At 40.4% G+C, this 24653-nt stretch overlaps 1 protein-coding gene across 2 annotated transcripts in view; it reads right to left on the bottom strand.

Annotated features, from left to right (window-relative positions):
* Positions 1-496: 496 nt before the first annotated feature.
* Positions 497-24653, bottom strand: part of GRID2 (glutamate ionotropic receptor delta type subunit 2) — a 693845-nt gene continuing 669688 nt past the window's right edge. The window contains exons 15-17 of one of the 2 annotated variants that reach the window (XR_007376242.1): positions 5072-7292; positions 4079-4333; positions 3014-3120 (exon numbers count right to left, since the gene is read on the bottom strand). Coding sequence is in view for 1 of the 2 variants with exons in the window: in XM_048941590.1 (XP_048797547.1) it covers positions 2698-3120; positions 7052-7292 (664 nt within the window). In the remaining variant the exon portion in view is untranslated. Of the gene's footprint in view, positions 3121-4078; positions 4334-5071; positions 7293-24653 lie in introns of both variants that reach the window. The other variant, XM_048941590.1, reaches the window with a different exon arrangement.

Here is a 24653-nt window from a genome sequence, read left to right as displayed (position 1 = left end):
TGATTTGTCAAGGCCGGGAGTACAGCACTTCTCATGCCATCATGGTGGCTTTACAGCTCAGGAATAACCTGAAAGTAGGACTCTGATCATGCAAGCATTTCTGGGACTACAGGAACCCCCACCTATAGTAATACTCTCTAGCATCCTGTTGCTGGGCATTTAGTGCCCATTGACACACATGCCTATTGGCAGTAGCCTGTAAGCACCTTTTATCCTCAAGTCATTTTCAGTCATTTCCTTCAGATTTATATGTTATCTGGACTCAGATTATTATCATTATTTTTTAATGTAGCGCTGAATTGAGGTCTCCTTCCAATGTATGTATAAATTATTTTTCTTTTGAAACTACAAAATAAGACTCAAACACCTTCTCCCCTGGTGTAGCAAAAACAGTGAGAAGTGGACACCTGCCACCAAAGGAAAATCTCACAGTGCCCATCGTTTAAGCAGGAGGAAACGCAAGTTTAGAAAACAATTTTATTAGACAAATTATTTAGACAAATTATACACAGAAAGCTCTGCCACTTTTAACTGAGGCCTCCAAAAAGTGTTTTGTGTATCTGTATAATAGGCAACACATCAAAATAGGCCTATTTTAAATATCGTACATGGTTAACAGATTTCTTTTTTAATAGCTAAAATCACTGCAACATCTGGTATGTCCCTACATAGCTTGTTGGAAAGAAATTAATTTTTTTTATCTTTTTTTTTTTTCCTCAGAAGTGTGGATGAGTTCATGAATGTTACAAGGGAGAAGCAAGTTGTGCATGCTTTTAGACACTTGCTATCCCGAAAACAAAATGGCCTTTTGCACGATAAGAATTTGTTCTGCCTTACACAGTAGACAATATTTGAAGATTTAGTACAAAAAACAGTGACAGTACAAGATGCTCCCCCAGAACAGAATTAGCATCAAAATAGAATAGGTCTGAAGAATATACCTTTTAATTTATCCTAAAGCAAATCACAGAGGTTGATTCCTATTAATCCTAGCCAAAGAATGAGTTAGATTAAAATAAGTGTATGGTTGCATTAAAAACATAACCAAACCAAAAAACCTCACGGGATAAACTGCTTGCTTTCTACTTAAGCCTCAACTTTAGCTTTAAGGATTACAAATTGAAAGCTCTTCCTACATTTCTAACAGGTAACAGCGTTACTTTAAAAAGCTGGTGCCAAAACGGGCACTGGTTCTGCTCTCACTGCTGTTCTTTCTCTTGTTCTACACAGTTGGCACTAATATATAAAGTATGTAGCTCCTCTAAATCTAACTTAACGTATAAAGGGTTAAAATGAGCGCCGGTTCATATACTGTTTTCCCCTTCGAGCAATATGTGATAATAATTAAGGCCACATCAGTATTTCTCAAGGGCTTTTGCTCCACAAACACCATTATCGTATTGATCAGCTGTACCGATTTGGAAAATAATTTATTAACCTTTGATCTATGTTTAAACTTCTCTAGAGCTATATTAGTTGCTCATGAGCATGGTATACCTAAGAGAGTGTTCCATCTGTCTAATTAATTAAAAGTAAAATTATCAAGGTTAGCCATATAGAATGCTCAACAGCCAATGCAAAACCTAATTGAATGAGTTACATCTAGGTACAAACTTCAAATTGTCCTGGATGTTCTAATAAAAAAGTATAAAATATGCTCTGTTGGCAAACAATGCAAGTCAGAATAACATTAAAAGCGACCCGTCTTTTCTAAATGAAAAGACCCCTGCACTGTACATCTTTCCTGTATACAACACATTTTACTAAAGCTTTATTAAATGAATTGCAGTAGCAACGGCTGCCATTTTATAGCTATATATACATGTATATATATATACATACTTGTGTGTATATATGTATATATATATGTATGAGATACTAATTTATTTAACACAACAGAGGCTTCTGCCATATGATACAGTTTACTGTACATAAGAAAAACTTTTAACACTGTACAATCACATAAAGGTCACATGCACTGTTGCAGTGCAAAAGTAGATTTAACTGTAGTCTTTACTGGCATAGTAATGGCTTCTTGTAATCCTACAAAATTGCATTCTCATATAATGGGGCCTGAATGGTCTTTCAACTTCATTTATTTTGCTTTTTTTTTTCCCCTTTTTTCTCCATTTTGCCTTTTTTTTTTTCTTTTTTTTTTTTTTTTTTTTTCCCTTTCTGTCTTTTAAACTGCAGGGTTTGCCTTTGGTCCACAGTTAAAAGGACACACAGCAGTGGAGCACTGACCACACGCAGCAGAATAGATGTAAAGGATTTAAGTTATTGCAAGTATAGTAAAAAAAGGCAGTTGGGGAAGAGGAGCCAATGCCCTTCTGTAAAGTAATCCTCAGGGTTTTCTTATGCATTAATCACTACACATTTCCTATATTTAAGTATATGAAAAGCCTGAAGTAACCAAAACCTAACGCGGTGATAAATGAAAGAATAAGTGACTCGAGTAGTAAAGAGAATAAAGAGAGAAAGGAAAGAGGAGACCAGACTGAGAAAGCTGAGAAGAGGAAGAGTTGTTACTAATAATCCTGATTCTTTTCTTAAATAAAGAAAAATAAAAAATCAAATTTTAAAAACAAAAACAAAAGAAAAGAAAAAGGTTACATCCATGTTAGTCCCACAACATTACAGCCGCTCCTTGCGAAGGGAGTCCTAGAAAAGAAACAGTGAAGAAATTCGGTCTGATGCTCATATGGAGGTGCCTCGGTCTGGGTCACTGCCGAGGTTCAGCCCCAGAGTTGGAGTTGGTTGGTAAGGGATAGATGACATTGTTTTGATGGGGCTTCTGAAAAACCCTCCGTTTGGTGCCCTGTGCCTAAAAGGGCCAGTTCGGTGCTCGGGTACGCTGCCGAAGGAGAAGCCAGAAGCAGCTTTGGCAGACAGCGTGCGGCTCAGCGTCTGGATCTGTTCTGGTATGAAGGTTGTTGTGGTGATGTGAGTGTTTCTGAAGTCACTGATTTGCTCCAGTGCTTGACGGGTGGGCAAAGTGTCAATGTCCAGAGGGGTCAAGTCAATCGACGATGTGGAAAACTGTTTATGGGGACTGTCATCATCTGTGCAGAGACTGTTCACGCGCCTGTGGAGGTGTTCCAGATCAATTTCCTTGTCATCCTGGGGAAGGAGAAGAACAAGATGTACCACTCACCACCACCGCCATGTTTTTTTGCAGGATTGAAGCTTTACAGTGCAATCAGAACTGCTTGGTAAACAAAATACACACTTACTAAAGCTTCCTCTTAGCTGTGGGTAGCTCTAAGCATCACTAGCAAACATCCCCACCTCCTGAAGCTGGATGAACTAAAACAAACTCATGCAGACCCTTTTCCACATCTGCCTTCAAACCCTGTGTCTATATGACACAATTCCAAGGACTACTGATAGGTTTTCTTCATACAATGAAGACAGAGCATCATCTCAAATGTCTGGGATGATGCCAGTCCTTAAATGCAGCAATGATGACTAAATTTGAATGACAAAATGGGGGTCTCTGAGGGGCCAGATTGCTTCTTCATCGGTGTTCATTCTCTCAGGGCTTAAGGATGTGCCAAAATCTCAGGTTGATTTTTGCTTTTATAATACAGAAAAACTGAGCTTCCAAGCCCAAATCCAAACACTGGCATCTCATTAACATCACACAGGAAGGAGTACATCAGACGATTTTAAATTGTGATGCCAAAAGAGGGATTAATTCTCTCCTTACCTACAAAGAAGCAATTCCATAGATTCAGTTGGAATTATGCTGCTGAGTGAGAAGGCAGCCTGGAGGATTTATTATAACAAAGCATCGCTCCTCTTACCTCTGTCCTTTTTCCTTCTTAAACCCAGTGAACTCCATTAGAGAGGCTTCTTTGTTATAATTGAGATTTTAAATGCATGGGAATTTAAAAAAGAAAAATGTCCAGTGTGACCCAATAAATCACCTATATTGTACATATTTATTTCTACTGAACTGCAAATCTTAATGCAAAGCAGCATTATGTATACATGTATAAAGGAATGTATTCTCTCAAGTCTAGTCAGCACAGCTCATTCAGAACAAAAATCAGTTCCAACTAACCTTAACATTTACCTTAATCTCTGTGAAATCTACTGGCTCTTCCAGGCCACTAGAAATATCTCACACTCTAGGACCTCACAGAGGGCAATAAGGCGGCCGATAGATGTGCTCTGATGGCTTCCAGACTCGATTACTGCAATTCAATGACTGGCTTGATCCAGAGCTCATTGAATCAATGGCAAAACTCCTAGTATACAGAATGGGCTTTAGGTCCCTCCTTTGTCTAGGAATGAAGTCAAGCACTCTGAAAATTCCACCTAGAACAAACTGCAGGAGTTTATCTTCTTAACAAAAAGGATCACCAAATATTCGCACCAGCACCACACTGAATAAAAAGCCCAACTCAAGTGAGACTGAGGGAGCAGCTCCCTTCTGAGACAGGGGACAAGTGAGACAAACTGCAGGATAAAGGGCAGGGAAAAGGGCATCAGGATTCTGCCAGAGGAAACCAAGCTGACCACAGGGGCTTTGTAGGTGAGCTCATCATGGGAGGGGAATAAAAGCAGTGCTCATTTCTTGGACTTAGCTTTCTGTCTGTAGTTTATTCACATGTGGACACAGACATGGATGCACATAACAACCACACAGGTGACACCAAAACCAAACGCATTCACCAAACGCTCTCCTTTAAAATATTTGGAGCTGCATGTGGATGCAGAAGAACTGGGGCCACATTGGCATCTAAAAATATATACAGAGGCTCCTTTAGCACGTGCAAGTCATGACTATATCTCTAAAGGACAGTCCTAATTCTTTTTTTTTTTTTTTTTTTTTTTTTTGTAGTTTTGAAAAACATATGAACACCTTGTAATTTCAAATGCCAATCTGAATTTCAGTATTTCTGAGCCTCTATAAGTTATCCAGAATATTCTTCATTCTTCTCTGAGATGCATTTGGGGCTAGAGTCAGACCAGTAAAAATATAATAAAGCGGTGATATTCTCCCATGCTTTAGCCCACAACCCAATCTCCACCCAATTGATACACCAAAATGAGACCCACTCACAGTAAGATTGTGCACATCTCCATAATATGATCTTTCCTCTTCTCTCTTGTGTGATCAGTAGTGAAATATGCAGCAGTTTTCACATTTAAATTATCATCAGGCTTCAGAGTCAACATCCCATTGAGATTACTGGGGCAGTTCATACTTCTCTCAGAGCTACTGTTTAAGGCTGTCTGCAGACTCAGGCAGACATCATTGAATGGGTTACTTCTGGTACGTGACTGAAATGTAATCTTCGTAACCATAAGACAATTTTTTTCAGTATAAATGCTTGCATTCTGGAGCACCAGATGGCAGCCACCAGGAAAAAGGGTTGGCTTGCTGACCACAAATTGGCCCAATCTGACCCCCGATTCGGGACTAGTGGCCTGGAAGAGCCAATGGATTTCATGGAAGCTAAAATGAATTTTAAGAAAGTTAGTTAAGATGTATTTCTTTGCTGAATGATCCCCACATCCAGGACAGTGGGGATATTCAGCACATTTGTCCATGTTAAACTCAGTTTTGAGCCAAGCTTTTCAACGGAGCTTTGAGATACAATTTTAAATGCTAAGCTGATGAATACATGAAAAAAGATAAAGGAGGCCAAATTATACAATTTATGGAAAATACACATTAAAATTTATGTGTTTGAAAGTTGAAATGGGAAGTTTTATAGTTATATAAAGTAGCTGGGCTGTTTGGTTTCTTTTTTCCCCCTTGATATTAATTTTTATGTTTTGTACCAAGTAAATATGAAGTATGATGTTCTAAGGGTCTGGGTAAACAGCAAGCTTGTAAATTTTTTTTTTTTTTTTTTTTTTTTTTTTTTAAATTTCATCAGTTGAAACTAGACAGTTCCCAGTCCTGAGAAAGCCAATTAAAGACTAGAGATTTTTTTTCGCTTTTAATAATGGTCTGGTCCAGATCATTAACAAAAAAAGCTTGGGAATTAAAACAGGCAAGAAAAGATAATAAGTATTCTAACATCAGTGTCAATGCTGTCTAATTAGGTAATGTAATTAATCCTACCTGATTACACAGCATTAGATTAGCAGGAATAAACACAATGGAGAAATTGCAGAGAAGGTGAGACCACTGAACACAAATTAACAGCAATACCCCACAACATAAGTCTAAGCTACACAGAACAGGCATAACTGATAGTGCCATATTATATAGCTCATATTTAGGTTCATCTTTGGGCACATCTGCCAAGTGTATTTTAATAACTTTTAATATTCCTGATGTTTTTTCTCGTGGTTTGTAGAGCTAAAAGACTTAAGGAATTTTTTTTTTAAACAGTGTATAAGGCTCAGATGGCTGGCAAAGGGACAAGTGGGTTAACTTGGGAAGGTACAGAACCAAACTCATCTCTGGTATAAGATGACATATTTCCCTCACTCTGTCTAGAACTGTCTTAAAAAAGTCTGTAATAGATTTCAGAAATAAGGCTGGCCTGAATCTGAAAAATCTAAATTACTCTTGCTTCCCTGGACTTCAGATTAAATAATCACAGCTGAAGTTCGTGGAAGTTCCAAGAGTTTAACAGATCTGAAAAATCAAGATAAGCTTATTTAAGAAGCTAACATCTGATTAAAGGGCTAAACTTTGAGAATCTATCTTAAGAGACTCAGCCATTGGGCTTGGAGGATATATTTTACAAGAAAAAAAACAAGAAACCTTTGAACTTGCTAGTGAGGATTAACTCTCACTGATGGCAATAAAGTACTAAATAATGATGTTAATAATACATTATTCTACAAGTAATGATTGCGTTTTACTCAAAATAGTTACATGTTTATATATAATCATTATACATTATTTTATTTAAAGCTCCTCTAGAAAGAGCAGTTGAAGAGATTTTGAGGAATGGCATTTACCTTAAAATTAGGAAGCTAAGGAAGTTTCTCTGACTCTTTTTCCCTAAAAGCTATCAATTCATGACAACAATGTTTACGGTGCATGAAAATTTCCCAGGAGAAATGGAGGATCTAATACCTCTTTTGATGGAACCCGGGAGCCTTTCCTTTTATTCCACCACGTTTCCAACATTGCAATGAAACAAGATAGGACAATCCCAGCGGCGAGAATGCAGAAAACACCTGCAAAGCTTTTTATGTCCAGGGCACCTCCTTTCTGTTTGGTATCCACAGATGAGTAAAAATCACATTGACCATTCTTTGGCCACCACTTATGCTTCAGTATGTCCATGTCACCATTCTGTTGCAGCTCCAGAATCCTTGAGGAGAAAGCAAAAAGTCAGGGATTACACTGGGGCAGCGGAGATGGCATCAAAGTGCAAAGGCACGAGGACATAACCTGAGTGCTCACATCCTTCCATGTCCCTGGGAAGGCTGAGCAGCTGGAGAACCCAGGTACTGGGTCTAGCACAAATGACAGCTTGAATATAGGACTGTGTATAGGATTGAGCTGCAGATACCCACGATATACTCTAAATGAACAAAAGTACGCACAAATCTCTTTAAACCCTGAATGAAAATGTTTGATTTAATATACTTTATTTTCTTAGCTGGCTTTTGCTGCAGACTATAGCAACTGACTCCTGTAGTGTGTGAGATACTTGAAAATTATATTTTGGATTTTAATAGTTGGAGAATAGACATTTCAAATTTAAAAAGAAAAAAGAGAGAAAAAGGTAAACAGAGTTTTTGATGTACCACAGGATACATGTTACCTGATTGCAAGCTGATCGTTACCTGGTTACCTACCTGCTGCTTTGGAGAGAGCAGAACAGAACCACTTCAGCTGCAAACAGCTATGACTTAAACTAATCCTGCCCGCCAGGAACATGCAATTTGCTAGCAAGAAATCTCCAGGGGAAGCTTCTTTGTCGTGGAACTCACTTGTCCTTGCACCTACACAGCCATCCTGCTGCTGAGGATTTGCTGGGCAGCTTGCAAGGTCTAGGTTTTTTGCTAGGCTTCCAGTGGGATGAGCAGTTTGAGAAATTAAATTTTGTTTAGAAGATTTTCATGTTTGGTTAATTTATTAATCTCAATAAATTCCTGAGTTTTTTTTTAAATTTAAACAAACATCCAGAAGTGCCTCGAGTGGCAGCTGGGTGCTTCTGATTACCCAAAATAATAAACTCAGTGATTACATTTAAAAAGAATAAAACAAAAGGAATGTTTTCCTTCACATAATAAATTTGTTTTTCATTTCAGCATTGGAAGGCAAACAATCTCTCGTGCAATCATTGGACACAGCATGCAAAAAAATTCAAGTGCACGCAAAACCACCAGCAGTCTGGGATGCTGCTGTCGGAAATTGCACATCCTTGAAGCTTCCGAAGGAGGCCAGGATTGGTCAAGGACCGAAAACTCTTTGTTCTGCTTTAAAGGACAAGCTTGGGCATGAGCAGTTCCGACAAGATAAAAAGAAGAATGCTTTACAAAGAGGGAGGTCAAACACTGGAAGAGAAGAACTGTGGGATTCCATGGCTGGTGCTATTCAAAGGTTGCCTGAGCAACCTGACCTAACCGGGCCTGCTTCGAGCAGAGGGCTGGGCTACAGACCTCCAGAGGTCCCTTGCTACCAAAAGTATTCCTCTGTGGCTGTGAACATGATTCGTATGCTGATCTGCATTATGGAATACACTGCTTGCAGACATAATTCACTGTAATTCCAGGACTCACTCCTCTTGCATCTGCAATAGGACTTTGGGGAATACTTGGGCCCAAGTATTTACATTCACAGGGGCAGCAGGTAGCATTTCCGATCAACAAAAATCATGTGTAAATTCTTAAAAGGTAACAAAAGATTAATGTACATTAATGTAATGTAATGTACAATCTCAAACATTTGGCATATATTTTTTTATATTTAGAAGCTGCTATACTAATTACAGAAGGCAGTAACCAAACAACATTTTGGGGCTTTTTTTTTTTCTATTTCAGCAGCAGCTCTAATCCCTAAGCAGGGCTATTTTGTCTCTTTTATTCAGTGATAGAACGAACCATCTAAATGATTGCTCTATTCTCATTAATTAAATGATTCTTCACTTGTCAGTTTAATTCCTGATTACACAAGACATCTTTTCAACAATAGGCATTTGCATAAAACACCGAACTTCAGCTTGTTCCTTAACAGAGATTTATTCCCAATTGTACTCCTGGTAACGATCAGCAATTTTCTTTATGGATGTAACATGCAAGTTCAATTATTTAAAGAAAAACAACAACAAAAAAGAAACAAGCCAGGGACAGTAATTAACCAATTATAGGAAGGACCTCAAGAAATGGAAATTTTATAATAAAGACTGTTAAAGCTGCAGCTGAAAGCAGATCTTGAAATATAAGCTACATATCAAGAGAAATTATGAGAGCATGAATATTCAACTATATTCTATTCACGTGGAGGAGAAAGGAGCTCCTGATTCCGTCAGATTTAGGAAATACTTCGTGTCTGATTTCAGACATTTTGTGGAACCAAGACAACAGCACTAGGAAGATTTAACGCTACCCACTGTTCCTAGTTAAGGAAATCACTATTTTTGTAGCGCCTTTTCAGAAATGAAAATGTTACTTTTAACAAAACGCCACGAAAAATAACGTGAGGAAGGGAAGTTTCTTGCAGGCATGCAGCAGGTAGGCACCGTTCCCGTACACGCTGCAGGACCTTCCCACAAGATGGCAGTCTTGCCACAACGATCTGTGCTGTTGCTGCAGCTCCTGCTGGGTGCCCAACGCAAGCTAATCAGATACCTGTTGGGCAGCAGACGCTACAATCAGTCTGATATTTGATTTTCAAATTTAATAAGGGACTAAAATAATAGCGCATTAACTAAATGCAATGAATGATAATGATACGCTAAAAGCTATGATAATGTCCAGCAAGCACCTCTCTCTGCAAGTCCAAACTTCTTACATCTGAACTTTTCCTTCTGGCACCTTTGAGCATACAGCACGGAGCGCCGTTACTAAATGCAAGCCAGTAGTGGTGGAAAGTAGTGAGCAGGGAAAACGATTTCCTGCTGTTCCAAAATACCACGGTCTTGAGCTTATACAAGAAGTCTACATATTGAAATAATCACAGTTGTCTGAAAGAACATGACCTTTCTTATAGAGTATAAGACAATATATTTTCCTCTAGCAGGCAAATTGTTACACTAACATCTTTCAAGGCAATTAAGTGAATTTATTAAACTGCACTAAAGGGAGAAAAAAAGGAATCTGCATGCACTTTGAGTAATTGGACCTTCAATTAACAGCAGGTTGAGGGAAGTGATTTTCCCCTTCCACCCTGCTCTTGTGGGACCTCACCTCAATTACTGCCTTCTGCTCTTGGGCCTCCAACAACACTGGGTTTTGATTTTGCTGTTTTATTCAGAACTAAAAGTAAGAAGCAAAAGACACAACAGGCCATTTACGAGCAGCGAGTCTGAGATGGTGAGGGTTACTGAGTATCATCTGCCCGCACAAGGGCATGTTAATCATAGGGATAGCTTCAGTGAGGTGTCTATTCACATGATCCTGGGATGTTCCCAGGTAACTCACAAGGCTTGCTTTTGGCAGTGCTCGGTGCTTGCACATTGAGCATGATGGCTAAAAAAGCTCCAGTGACTTCTCTACCAGTTAGCAGGGAGTTACACTCCTTGGGCAAAAGCACTGCACAAAAGCCTTTCATAGGAAGATCCGGGGCTAAGTCTTTGCAGAATTAAGTTCCCCTCTTGTCTTGCTGAGCTAAGATGAATTTTCATTATTTTGGCCTCATCCTTGGGGCACTGCTTTGATGCTCAAAGCCCTGACTCAGATTCTATACCAGGTGCCAACAAGCATTGTCATTCCTCTGCTGCCCAACAAATCCTGTTTGCATCATATTACAGCTATAAAGCTGCTGAGGAGAGTAAAGGATTTATCTGTATTCACTTGCAGTAGGTAAACAGTCCTGTGGGATTTTTTCTTGTCCAAATACACAGAATAAAGAGATAAAGAGCAGTCAAGAAAGGGGGGAAAAAAAAAAAAGGAAAAAAAAAAAAAAAAAGGAAAAAGAAAAAAAAAAAAAAAGAGCAAAAAATCCCAAATCCAGCTCCTAAGCATTTAGGGAGCTGGTGGGTTCATCCCAAAATACCTGTTTGCCTGGCCTCAGCTGCACTACCCAATTAGCCATTTCTACACCTTTCAGAGGGTACCAAATCACCACAAAACACAGTCCAGAGATGGAGCAGGTGTGAAAAGGCATAGTGAAGAAGTAGATGTCTGAGGAAGAAAGCAGGGGAGTAGTATCTGTGCCCACCCCCAGGCAGGCTGAGGAAAGCATGCAAGATAGAGAATGCAAGAGGAACAAAACACCTTGAGGCAGAGGTCATTGCTATTGTGTTGATTATAGGTCTTCAGTAGATAAGAATCACAGAATCATAGAATTGCTTGAATTGGAAGGGATCTTAAAGATAATCTAGTTCCAATACCCCTGCCATGGGCAGGGTTGCCAACCAGCAGATCAGGCTGCCCAGTGCCCAATCCAACCTGGTCTTGAGCACTTCCAGAGATCAGAAGCATCCACCTCTCTGGACAGCCTGTGCCAGGATCTCAACATCATAACAATGAAAATTTCTTCCTAGCATCCAGTCTAAAACTCTCCTCTTTCTCTTTAAAGCCATCCCCTCTTGTCCTGTCACTATTAGGCCATGTAAAAATTCCCTCCTGATCATAAGTTCCTTTTAAGTACTGGAAGCCATAATGAGGTCTTCCCAGAGCCTTCTCTTCTCCAAGCTAAACATGTCCAGCTCCCTCAACCCTTCATCATCAGAGAAATGCTCCAGTTCTCTAATCATCTTTATGCCCCCCCTCTGGACCCATTACTCTAACAGAACCATGTTTTTCCTGTGCTAGGAGCCCCAGAACTGGGTGGAGTACTCCAAATGGGGCCTCATGAGGGCAGAGAAAAGAATCCCTCCCCCCCACCCTGCTGGTCACCCTTCTTTTGATGCAGGCTAGTATACAGTTGGCCATCCTGACTGCAAGCTCACGCTCCTGGCTCATCCTGGCTTTTGTCCACCAGGACCCCCAAGTCCTTCTCCACAAGCCTGCACTCAGTTCTTCTCCCAGTCTGTACAAATCCAGGATTGCCATGACACAAGCGCAACACTTGGTCTTGTTAAACCTCATAAGGTTCACAGAGGCCCACTTCTCAAGCTTGTCCACATCCCTTCGGAAATGCTAGTTTTGAAGAGTCTGTTTCCCGTTTTGCTGTGCTTTCATTTTATTTTTAAGCCAGTGTGTTGTTGAGCTGCCAATCATAGGCTGCACAAGTGGAAGTTTTTCACACTGGCCAAATGCAGCTTGGGCTGCCAGCTCAGATGAAGCTGTGCTCCCTCAACTGCCATTCACACGATTAAGCCCAGCAAAAGAGTGCCCTTGGGCCCAGCTATGAAACTTATTTCTGGCATGGACTCCAAGCAGATCAAAACCCACTGAACTGCACCCCACAGGAGAGAGCAGCTAGCCACTTTCAACCCCCACAGAAGCCAGGAAAAACATCTCCCCTTCCAGGTACAACAGAAGAAGCTGTGGCAAAACAGACCTGCTCTTCAGCACTGAGGATTTACATGTCAAATAATTTGAAGAGAGAAAGCAGATGACCTTCTGGTTTTGCTCAGCAATAAACCATTACTTCAGAATACACAGCACTCATGACTTGGATCCCATAAATTAGTATTACTTGGTTCAAATTAGTGAACTTGTTGCTACTTAAATCAGTTAAACCTGAACAGTCTCCCAAATACTGAATGCTGAAGTGAAACAGTACCTGCAGTAACAAGAAAAGAGATTTGAATTATATTTATTAGGCAGTTGTGCTGGAACTTAAGGAGTTCACTACAACAGTTTTACTCAGGTCACGTGGCATTGTTGAATACTAACAATTCAGAAACTTTAATTATTATTAACTTAATTATGAAAAAAATCTGAGATGAGCTTTTACCATGTAGACCTTTTGTACGTTTCCTGCTTGGGATAAAGCAGCAATAGAAGTTTTAGCACCTATTTATAAATCCTAAATGACAAGCAAACACCTACAGACAGACACACAAATATGAGTTCAATTAAGCTTAAAGCTATTACGGTAAACACCAAATTAATTCATTACAGCAAGTCACGGTATGCTGCCAACCTTATTAAAACAAAGAAATGTACTTTCAAGGTATACTGCTTCCTGCACATTACCTGTATCCCAATCCTGTTCTAGATCATTTGCTAAATTACTTGAAAAATGACAGATACTAAGCTTTATGGAGATGATATACTTCATAAGCCACGTGAATGCCTGGGGCTTAATTTCCTTCTTGCTTTCACTACCACAGACCAACAGTAAGTGCACCCAATTGAGCGTAGGGTTGGATAGGGCAGTTCATGGCTTCTGCAGAGAAGCAAAGCAGGCATCAGCAGGCTCGTTGTGACAGTTCTCTGCCTCCTTTCCTCCATTTACATCAGGAAATGCCAACTTGCAAGCAGTCCCTCTTACAAAGTCATTCCTAAAACACAAAGGTCAGCTGCCACCCTGTGCAATTACCAGAGCACAGAGATCATGGTACATCCTAAAATTACACTTTCTTTAATCTGTTCCCTATCATACTGCTTCTACAAAATGGAAGGCTGCTGTAAGTGACATTTTGACTATAAGGGGACCATACAATTACATATATACAATCTGAAGACTTGACTCACAGGTCTCTAACTGGATATAAGCAGACCAGTAGTTTTTTTTTCTGCTTTTTTTTTTTCCCAGAAGTGGCATAACTGACAGTTTCACACCAAATTAGGAGACCTTAACATCTGAAGTTGGTAAAAGTTTCACCAACAACTTGCAGACAGCTGAGACCAACAGGAAGAACTCTGAGGAACACTGCTCTTCAGGGTAGGCTGCCATGCAAATGACATTCTTCTGTGTACAAATCAGTACAGGTTAGCTGGATTAGCCAAAAATATAAAGCTTGGAAATTGCCCTTTCAGTCACCAGTTCTTTATTTAGAAATAATGAAAAGAAAATATTAAAATGTTTATCTTTTATAGACTTTTTTTTTTTTTTTTTTTTTTTTTTGGTGGACAAATTGGATCAAATAAGGACTAATACTTCTGTTTGGACCACTTTTTTATTGTCCTACAAGAACAGAGACTGGAATAGGCTCCCCAAGGAGATGGTTGAACCACCATCCCTAGATGTGTTTAAAAACCATTTGGATGTGGTGCTCAGGGACATGATTTAGCAGAGGGCAGCGTTAGGTAGTATGCTTAGATTGTGATTGGACTTGATGATCTTTAAGGCCTTTTCCAACCTGAGCTATCCTGTGATACTATGAAGAAAGATAAAGAAAAGAGGAGCTTGCTGAATTTAACCTGCTGCTGATCGAATACGCAAGCCTCATCTTCAGCTGAAAAGCAACTAAATATGAAATCAAATGACTAACATGATTAATCTGAAGAGAGGTAATGACTAGTGAACTTCATTTTTTATGTTTTCTATATGGTTATGCTACCTTTAAAAGACAAGCACTCATTACAGCTATGACAACATGATCTTTGTCAATATTGAAGTTGGGCTTCAGAGACTTGATAACAAGCAAAAAGAAAGCAAGCCTAAAAGACTCAGGAGAGCTCAAAAGGAAAAGGCAGTAAATCCCGCAAAGACCTGGGGCATACCTGCAGTTGGAAAGTGAACACCTTAGGTGGTCTTTGAAAATGTCAGCATCATCCTTAAGTACACTGTGATATTTGGGTTACTGGGTGCAGGCAAAGATCTTTCTTTTCAGCGAGAGAATCTGGAAATGATCATCATTGCTTGGAGTCATGCTTCAGGCAGTGCAAAGCCTCAGTCTTATACAAACTACCTCTGTTCACATTTTTAGAAGCAGAATACGTATCAGTCACACCAAGTCCTGTTAACTGACTCTCGAACAGCCTGTTTTTAAGGTAAGATACGTAGATAGCACTTGAATATTGGACATTCATTTGGTCTTTACATAACTAAACTAATGAATAACTGATTATTTTCAGTTTCTGTAGCTATTTGTTCACTTTTTTTAAGCCCTTGAAAACAAAAACCAGAAACTTGAAATTTTCTTTTAGAGAGTGTTTAAATGAGCGATATACACAGCTTGATTTAAATATAATCATTTGGATTATAAAAGAACACAGATCAAGAGTTTAAAGCTATCTCCAAGGTGAACAGAGATGTTGAGACAACCAACAAACTAGACAGATAAATAAAGAGTCTGAAAATCAAATCACAGCAATATATTTTATGTCTGAATCTTGACATTTCAGAATATCTCAAAAGGCTCCTAACTCCCAGCTCCTTAGCTATAGCAGTGAGAGCTTCCCATATCCATTCCCACTCGTTTGGGTTTGAAACGTGCATTTTTACACACTGATCAAACTGTAAGATCAGTTAATGTTATACCAAGGAGAACCGATGCCAAATGATCCTTTGAACAAAGAAAGTGAAGTAGTTTAAGGAATCCCATATGTTATATTAGTGCTCCAAGAATAGCACTCATGAATCTGATCTCTTCTCTCAAGCAAGTCTTTCACAGAAGATCCTTTTCTGGAGACAAACTCATGGCCTACCATGACCTTTGCTTCTGGAGGGAGCAGGGAGAAGGAATGAGCAAGATCTGAAGCTTTACATTTCAATTTGAACCTATTTTTCCCTTCAAATGTAGGCCAACATTATTCATACAGGCTGTTCAGTGCAGAAAGAGTTCATGGGCAAATTATACTCACAGCAAAGCCACTTGCAAAGCTGTTGCCTGTCAGAAACTTCAGCCCAGACCAAAGCACCAGGAAATAACTGCTTTTCTTTGTGACTAATCCATCCAGATCTGAGACTTTTCCATAGAATAAGATACGGAAAAGTACTAATATTCAAAGTGCATCCGTCACACAAGACACGCAGAAACCCTTCCCAGGTCAGGGCTTTCAGTCAGAAGCATTTCACAGATCAGCAAAGCTTCAACAAATCTGAAAAACATCAGCTCCAAGGAAGAGTATAGAATGAAAAATTCACACTGACTGCCCCCAAACCTGTCCAAATAACTAAGTTCACTTAGGATGAAATCAAGCACACACCCTTACAAAGAAGTACGCATTGCTTACGTAGACTGAAGATTAAAGTTGTATGTTTGCATAAAATAATAAATGAATCTATGAAGAACTTAAGATTTGGCTTCCTGCAAGAAAACTTCACTCAAATGCTCCATACATCCGTTATTTCAGTGGCCAACAATTAACTTCAACAGCAAACGCACAAAAGTTGCAAGTCATGTAAGCAGGAAAAATTTCAAGGACAGAAAACTCAACCTTAATTTTTAAACTGAATATTAAAAAAAAAATCTGATTACTAACAGAGCAATAGCACAGGCTAATATATATATAATATAATATTTTATATATATATATATAATATATAAATAAGATGCCTCCATGCTTTTAGAGCACTTGACACTGTGTCAAGATTTAGTGATTTAAATGAGTAATCTTGCCTTCTTTTTGACATATATTTTTCACAATTATCAAAGTCCTTGTAGCTAAACTGAGTAACTTTCTTAAATCCTGTTCTTAAAAGTAACATAATTTCAGCATTTAGTTTTGCAGTCTTAGAGCCTCTCATTCTTTCTCAGTCTTCGGGATTCTTACCCACACCAGTTTATTACTATCTGCCCTGCTGACTATATTCCACTCAGCTCAGGGCAATATGACATATAGGAAGCATACAACATGACAATGACAGTCACATAACATATAGCCTACAGATGTTTAATATCTTGACCAACCAACTCTGCAATTTCAAGAGAAGCAAAAATCTTTCACAGTCATTCAGACTAGATGATGGGCATGGGTACGTGGCATTACTGTAGCTGCTGCCCATTCCTTCACAAAATGACCAGTTCCCCTTGTAGGTGTGCACTGTCTGCCATTCAGACTTGCAGGAGGAATCCTGCCTTCCCTCTCAGCAAACAGCCCCCACAGCATCCTCCTATGGATGCATCCTCCTGTGCATGTTGCTAGGCTGGGTTTGGTTGTGCAGCCTGCCATAGCTCATGGCTGCTGACGGAATGCACTGCCAGCCTTATCTGCACAGCACTACAAAGCTGTACCCAGTGCTTTCCTATGTTTGGTGCCAGATGAGCTGTGGCTAAAACAAATAACTGCAGAAATGAAGTGTGCTGCATTCCCAGGTGTATTCTATCAACAGTCCTCTGAAGTGAGCTGATAGCTTTGTAGGGAATTTAACAATTTTATAGCACAGGTCAAAACCAAGTGACTTGGCACTGAGATTCAATTTCTGTAAGCCAGCGAGGTTTTTCAGATATCTATGCATATCTTCTTCAAGATCAAGGGCACAAGGTCAATTCTGCAGCTTCTTTGATAGCACAGAGAAGCCAGCTCCTTTCTTCCCACACAGAAGCTCATCTGAGAGCCTCTGATGCACTGGCTGCTGTGGCACTGCTGTATGCTACTTATATCGAGTGCAGGGCAGGTTTGGTGGCAAGCAGGTCCCTTCAGAGGGTCTGTCTCCAGAGTCCATAGCAGTCAGAAGCAGAGTGGTGGAGCAGAGGCATGAAAGAGCCATACACAAAGTCTCATAAGTGTAGAGGGAGAATCAGGACCAGCCCTGCTTTTCTCAAGAAGTTGTCTGTCTTCCTCTCCCAAAAGAGGGAGGGGTGATGTTCCCAACCCTAATTTTCCAATTCAAGGAAATAAAAGGTAGTTTGCTGAGGGCAAAGGAGGGCATTAACAGGCTCTTGCTTTTACCCAGCCAGCTTACCTTTCTCTAGCTCTGTGTCAGACCAAAAATGAGGATTGCACTGCTAAGTTTTGTCTCTGTGCTGCAAACTCACAGCTGTGCAGGATGACACACCGTCCGTCATTGTCCTTGCTCAGAGAGCTGCCATAAATAATGCCACGGGAGCTCTCCCCTGCCACCAGCAGCTGCTGCCTCTGTTGGGAGTGGAGCTTAGTGAAGCCCCAAGGCAGGGAAAGCAGAACAGCCTGAAAAGTAGGATCCCAGCATTTATCACCACATTAACTTGTGAGCCTTTCAAAATATTTGTCTCTTTTCTCTCGCAGGAGAATTTCTATCAGGAAGTTGTCATAATTTCAGACAAATTTCAGGAGCTTACCACGTTAATTTTCTGAATGTATCTAATCTTAGAAGTGTTTTCATTAATAGTGAGCATCACTCTGCTTTCAGAGGAGGCAGAAGCAGGACCATGAAGCAGGTGTGGCAAGAGAACCCCTCAGGTGAGGGGTGCAAGCAGGGTGAGCTTGGCCTGGTTTCTCCCCATCGCCTTTTGCACTGGGGATATTTGTTTTCCTAAGAGAAGGGGAAAAGAGAAGGTAGAAGAGCAGGTTGGTAGGTTACATGATAGGTGGAAAAGGCTGAAGCTGTGAGAGTTCATTAGCTGTGACTTTCTGAGCAAACAAATGGCCGGCTCTATTGCTCAGCCCCTAAATCAGTGACAGCACCAAAAGGCTCTCACTGCAGCACAGCCCTGCCCTGGCTGCCCATGGTCACAGCCCTGGATTACCAGCTCCAGGCAGTCCCAGCCTATTGCCTCCAATCACTATTTCTTTGCATGCTTGGAGTCAGACCCTGCAGATGGCTAGAAACAAGCTCTAGGAGATACCTCTCAGAGACCAAGGACACATGCTGCAGTGCATCTCATGGACACCGGCTGCAGGTGGGGATAAATAGCTTATTTAACCAGCTAACCTCAGATTCATGCTTCCCATGCTTGGCAGAAACCAGGAGCAGGGGCTCTTAACGCACAATCACGTTCCTTTAACATTCGTGCAGTTACAATCAATTATATAAAACAGTTCCAATTAGGCTTTTGCTAATCAAAAAGCATCTGGCTAAAACTTCCTTTTAATACATTTTCTAGCCAGCGTAGAATGACAATGAATTTGCCTGAGTTCTGTAAATAAAGATCTTTATGAGAAAGATGTATTTAACCTCTGAGAGCTGGTTAAAAAGCAAGTCCGACTTTTTCTGAGTCCAGAACTATTTAAATATGCCTGCGATTGGTTTTGTGAGATAACAGTGCTTGAGAGCCTTGCACAGCTTCTGCTATGTTAGGCCTGAACAGATTTCAAAGAGCTTTTTGTTCAGGCTAGTTCCTATTCTGATTTCAGTTATAAACTGTGTTAATAAAATATTTTCCTTTTATTCTTCTCTAACCTCTCTTTTTGGTTGGACATCAGCACAAATTGGAAACCCTGGCAAAATTTCTCAGAGATAAAAAATACATTTGCCACAGTGGGGGCAAACTGAGCTTCTACCCCATGTGCCCAATTGAAAGTAAACAGGACAGATCTCCACTGTAACAGGAATGATCTGGTGGAGAAGAGAACTCACACTGAACACAGAGATAAGAGACTCCTGTCCCAGTGAGTACATCTGTGTTCAGGAAGCTGCTGTAGGGTTTGTGAAAATCAGGTAGAGGAGCCTGCCTGCACTGCAAAGCCTGTCAAATCAGATACCAAAGCATAGGCTTATTTTTTTTTTTTCCTCATCGAAACAGAATTATTGCTTTCCAGCCAGCTCTTCCAGAAACAGGAATTAAACACTCATCACAGGATCTCCCTGTTGGAGAAGACCACCTGCAGCTGCACTGTGCTTGGAGCACAGCCTGCACTCACCACCCATCTCCCTTTCTGGCACAGGAAGCAGGTGGAGGCAAAAAGGCAAAGCTCACCAATGCTGCCTGCTCAAGTAATGGCTTTTAAGCCACCCAGAAAGACTACTGAGCACTGCTAACAGGCATCAGAGCAAACTCTCTGCCCCTGGCACCTACCTGCTTTCCTCGGCCCGAGCAGTTTGATGAGCACAATGCCATGTCCATGCTGTGAGACCAGCCTGATGAACCTGTGATTGCTGCCTGTGTCCTTTTAGAGAACAATCCCAGTTGCAGATGAATGGGATCAGAGGAAGTGAATCCAGCTGCAGAATAGGGCAGCCAAGATTTCCCCCTTGCTGGAAACAGAAGCCAACACAGCAATGCAGGTAGCATAAGGGGGTGCACAGCATATTTTGGTTTAGTGCCCATCCAGGCAGAAGGGAAGGACAGCCTGTACAGAAAGCTTCTGCAGGCAGAAAGGCACTTGCATCACCTAATGCTCTTGTTATACCATATCTCTTTAGAGCAGTAACACCAACAGGACTGTTGGTTTCTGATCACAACTGTGAGAGAAGTCACATTTACCTATTTTCCTGATGGATGAGCTCCTTAAGACTGAATGTCTACAAATTGAGTTAATATTTAATATGATACACTATGGATTTTTTTAAACTTTTAATACAAGCTTTGAGTTTAACCAGTTCTCACTTAAAACTGCTCAGAGCTAAAAATTAAGCTCAGAGTTCTAACAAAGAAAGCAAGTTACAAATAAATAACACAGAGAATAAATCCCACTTAAAGACTCAGAAGCAGATGAGGTGTTTAGGTTAAAAAAGACAAAGCTTGCATTTAATTTTAAACTAATGTTGGAGGTGCACTACATTTCCAGGTTTCTCTGTTGTTTTTTTCTCATCGTCCACAAACCCATTTCACATTTGGCACTATTACTGTCTCTCACTCCTGTGCACAGTGCTGGGGCTAGGCAGGTACTTTTCTGGATAAGTAATCATGTTTCAGTGGCTGCTAGGATGCTTCAGCCTTGTTTATACGCTCACATTTTGATGCTGAGGTAAGGAGGTTCCAGTTGCAAAGGACAGATTCAATTCTACGTAGTTGGCTTGAAGGCTTACGTCCAGAGAATGCACAGAGAAACCACCATGTTCCTTGGACACACTGATCCACTGCATCAGCACCATTTCCAGCTCTTGTAATAGAGTGTTCACCCTTAAAATACACACTGTGAAAGACCAGTGTAAACACTATGTTTACCCTTTGTTAGCTCATTTAATGCCTAACTCTTTGACAAGGAGATCTCAACTCTTCATGCCTTGCTGGAATGGCTCCAGTCTTAGCTGAGGGGGATGGAGTCATCGAGCTGATCAACCTCGTTGCCTGGAGTGGAACTGGTGATAGCATGGGGAGGTAGACAAGAGCAGCAGAGATGATGATCCTACAGGCTCTCTGCCTTCTTTCTGAAGTGTATTATGACTGTCTGACAAGGGCTTTAATGACACTGCTAAAAAACAGGTACCTGGGAGAGGCATTGGAAAGACACGCAGAATCAGCACCAGGTTCCTTAGCTGTGGGGTTTCAATATGTAATGAATTTCATTTCTTTTCCTACAGAGATGCAGTTTGTAACATCAACACCTTTTCTTCCAAACTAAGAACTGCAGGAAACATTTTCAGAACAACTAAATAGCCTCAGCATTTTTGGATTTTGTGAGAACAGAGCATAGATGTGCCCCGCCACACTATAACCAGCGGTAGCAAAGGTACAACCAGTCTATGTCTAATTACCAGGGCAAGCCCTTCCCATCACTGAATCCTCATTAAATTTTCCTTCAGATGACTGTATCTTAGCATGTTCATAACATATAACACCATCTTTTATGTTGCTACACTGCAGCAAGGTTTGGGTGGCATGACAGCAGGTTTGGGGAATGCTAGCACATCCAAGGGGGTGCAAATGGATTGCAAGGAGCAGATGTCTCAATGTTTTCTCACTGCAGGTGCTCTTAAAAGGAAGGTAAACATTTCTTACCCTGCTGCCTTTTGCTTTGATATGAAATGACATATCAGGGTAGGCACCAGGACCAGCAGCCCTGCACGTAGCTGTGTCAGAAAAGGGTGGTGGGAAAATCCCATCATTGTTACAAAGCATGCAGTAATACACAATACTGCAAAGACATATTTTTTTCCGCTTGTATTTATATACAGCAGTGCTGCTTAACCTGCATACTGCTCCCCCAGCCCCAGCAAATTGCTTCCAACAACAAATGGGGTGTGAGCACCCACCTCACATCAAAAGCCATCAAATCTGAGAAGCTCCAAAGAGCCCTTAATTAGGTTACTGTGGTTTAGAGGAGTGACTGACAGGGTAGCAAGAGCCAGGTTTTTGAGGGGCACTCAGCATCTTGCAGTGGTCATACAACACGGGCTCGAAACCATTATAAATATCCACAGAAAATGCAAGATAGGTCTCAGCTCCCTCTTGGGTAAGCAGGGCAGGAGGGAAGAAGAGCCATATAAAACCTGTACTTATATTCTCAGTTTTTTCCTCCAGTGCACAGTGCCCACCATGCAGAGATAAAAGTGATGCAGTGATAGATGCATTGCTTACCTCAATGCCTTTATGGTTCGAGTCTGATAAGGTGCTGGTTCAGGAAAAGTCTCAGGCACAGCTGCTTCATTAGGAATGGAGGCCACAGCCTTTCAAATGGGTTTCACTAGATGATTATCAGTTCCCACTGGGCTAAGTTGAGCAAAACACCCCTCAGCTGACTCATTTTTGGCAGGCAGCAGCTCAGTTTTTCTTATTAGTACTTTCTAAGAGATTTCCCAACACATTTAATTTCAAAAACTTAATAGCTGAAAGGAAAAAACCTAACTAGAAAATAAGATAAAAAGCAACTATAGAAAGAAAAATCATTATCTTAATTACAGAGCAGCTTTGTCCTCTAATGAGAAGGTATATTTTTCCACAGGACAGCACTGATCAAATAGAGGAGGTACTTTAAATGGGTCTGCGTTCTGTGCACTGCATTGAACTTCTAACCTCTCACAACTTGTATTTACTGCATTTCAGAGCTGTATTAGACAGTGAAAGACTTTTTTTTTTTTTTTTTTCCCCCCAAGGATTGCAGGTTCATTTTGTAGAGCTCCCCTGCCATGGAGTTAAATATCTCATGGTATTCATTCAAGTAAATCAATAGCAGTGGATATTTTGTGCAGCCTATAAATGTGTGTGTGTATATGCATATACATATATATATACGCATACATAAGTGCCATTTGCCACGGCAGGCATCACTCTCTCTGCACACAAAACAGACAAACCTGCAGGGGTGGATAAAGTGTCTTATGTCTTCTATTCCTTGAGGTAAGTCTAGGAAATGGCAGCTGAGCCAAAAAAGAGCTGTGTGTCCCCAGGGAGGCAGCACTACCTGAGCCCTTTTGAGATTTGGTGCCTCAGCTCGCAGCTGAGGGAGTGCCTTGGAGCACAAAGCTCCCTCCTCTTTGCACTCAGCCATAGTGTCACAGCTCTGCTTGGTAGCAGGGTCTGTGTTACCGGCTGCAGTTGTCCCTGCTCTCATCCCCTGCGATCCTCCTGTTGCTGAGGTCTTCAAGGTAAAGCTCAAGATGATGGAGTTCTTGCGGATGTCTACTCCACAGAAGAGTGCTGCAAAGAAGATACTGGCAAATAACCTTTTCCTTCTGTGATTTTTTCTTTCTTCTTGCCTCCAGCAAAATAGCAAAGGTAAGAAGTTAAAAAAAATCCTGCTCTCCTTGATGCAAGTAAATATGCCTTTTGATAACACGGAGTATTGTAGTGCACTATCCAGTTGGGAACTGATCTCAATGTTAAATCTGAAAAAAAAAAATCACATCAGCTGAAATCACATAACTTAAAACTAAGTAGTCACTTTGGATGTTTGGAAATTCATTAAGGACACCCTATTATTCTTCCAGTGTTGAGTGTCTCTGGTCCAGGAGACCTATAGAATAGTCAGTAATGATTCTGAAGACAGCACTATTTCACACAGCTCATATCCTAATGGAAACATTGAAGTAACTTCTCTGCTTCATTTTTACCCGCAATGTTGTATACACTCAAACTCCCTTATAGAGGTACTCTTTTACAGAAGAATAGAGAACCTGTCCTTTTCAGACTCACACAAAAGCATGTTTCTTCTGAAAGCAAGACAAGACCTGGAGAACATCGGGATGACTCTGAGACTTGAGGCCATGTCCGAGGGTGAGGTCTCATGTGACAAACAGAGGACACACAGAATGGAAGATTTGTGTAAGCCTTAAACTTAAGTCTTCACATGGTAGGCAGTTCTGATCAGTAGTTGCACCTGAAAGGTTCGAGGTTCCTTCACTGACAGAAAGGCAAAAAAACCCACCAAAGATTCATTCTAGACCCAGAAAAACCATAAGATTTATTTCTCATCCTAAGCACTTCATTGGGAAAGTAGTTGCAACTCTCTTAATAAAAAAATAAAAAAATAATAATAATAAAAAAAAGATTAGTTAACCTGCTCAATATATTTTCAAGATTCTTTTTGGTAAAAGCTATGTATACTACAACATAGATATTTAATCTAAATACTCTGTACAAATATCAAGGCATACTCTAAACATTATGATCTTACACTATGCAGTGTCAAACATTATGATGAAGGCAGGTTTTACTGCTCATGGTACAAATCCATAAGCCTCCATTAATTCAGGTACTGCCAGTAGCTATCTACTTTGTGTGGAAAAATGACACTCAAATATGAATCAAATTTTGAGCTATGCAAAGCTCAGCTTTCAAAATAAAGCATGAAAACATGGTGCTGCACTTGTACAACAAAAACTACACATTCTATTTTCAGCACTCAGCTTTGCATAAAAAATTACTCCTTTCTGAGAGGCAGTTCGTTTCAGTTTTTGATAATTTGAAATTAATATTTTA

Source organism: Lagopus muta, chromosome 4, assembly GCF_023343835.1.
Source record: "Lagopus muta isolate bLagMut1 chromosome 4, bLagMut1 primary, whole genome shotgun sequence".
NCBI classification, from domain to species: Eukaryota; Metazoa; Chordata; class Aves; order Galliformes; family Phasianidae; genus Lagopus; species Lagopus muta.
Note: the sequence above shows the minus strand (reverse complement) of the source record. Positions and strands in the feature narration are given on the sequence as shown.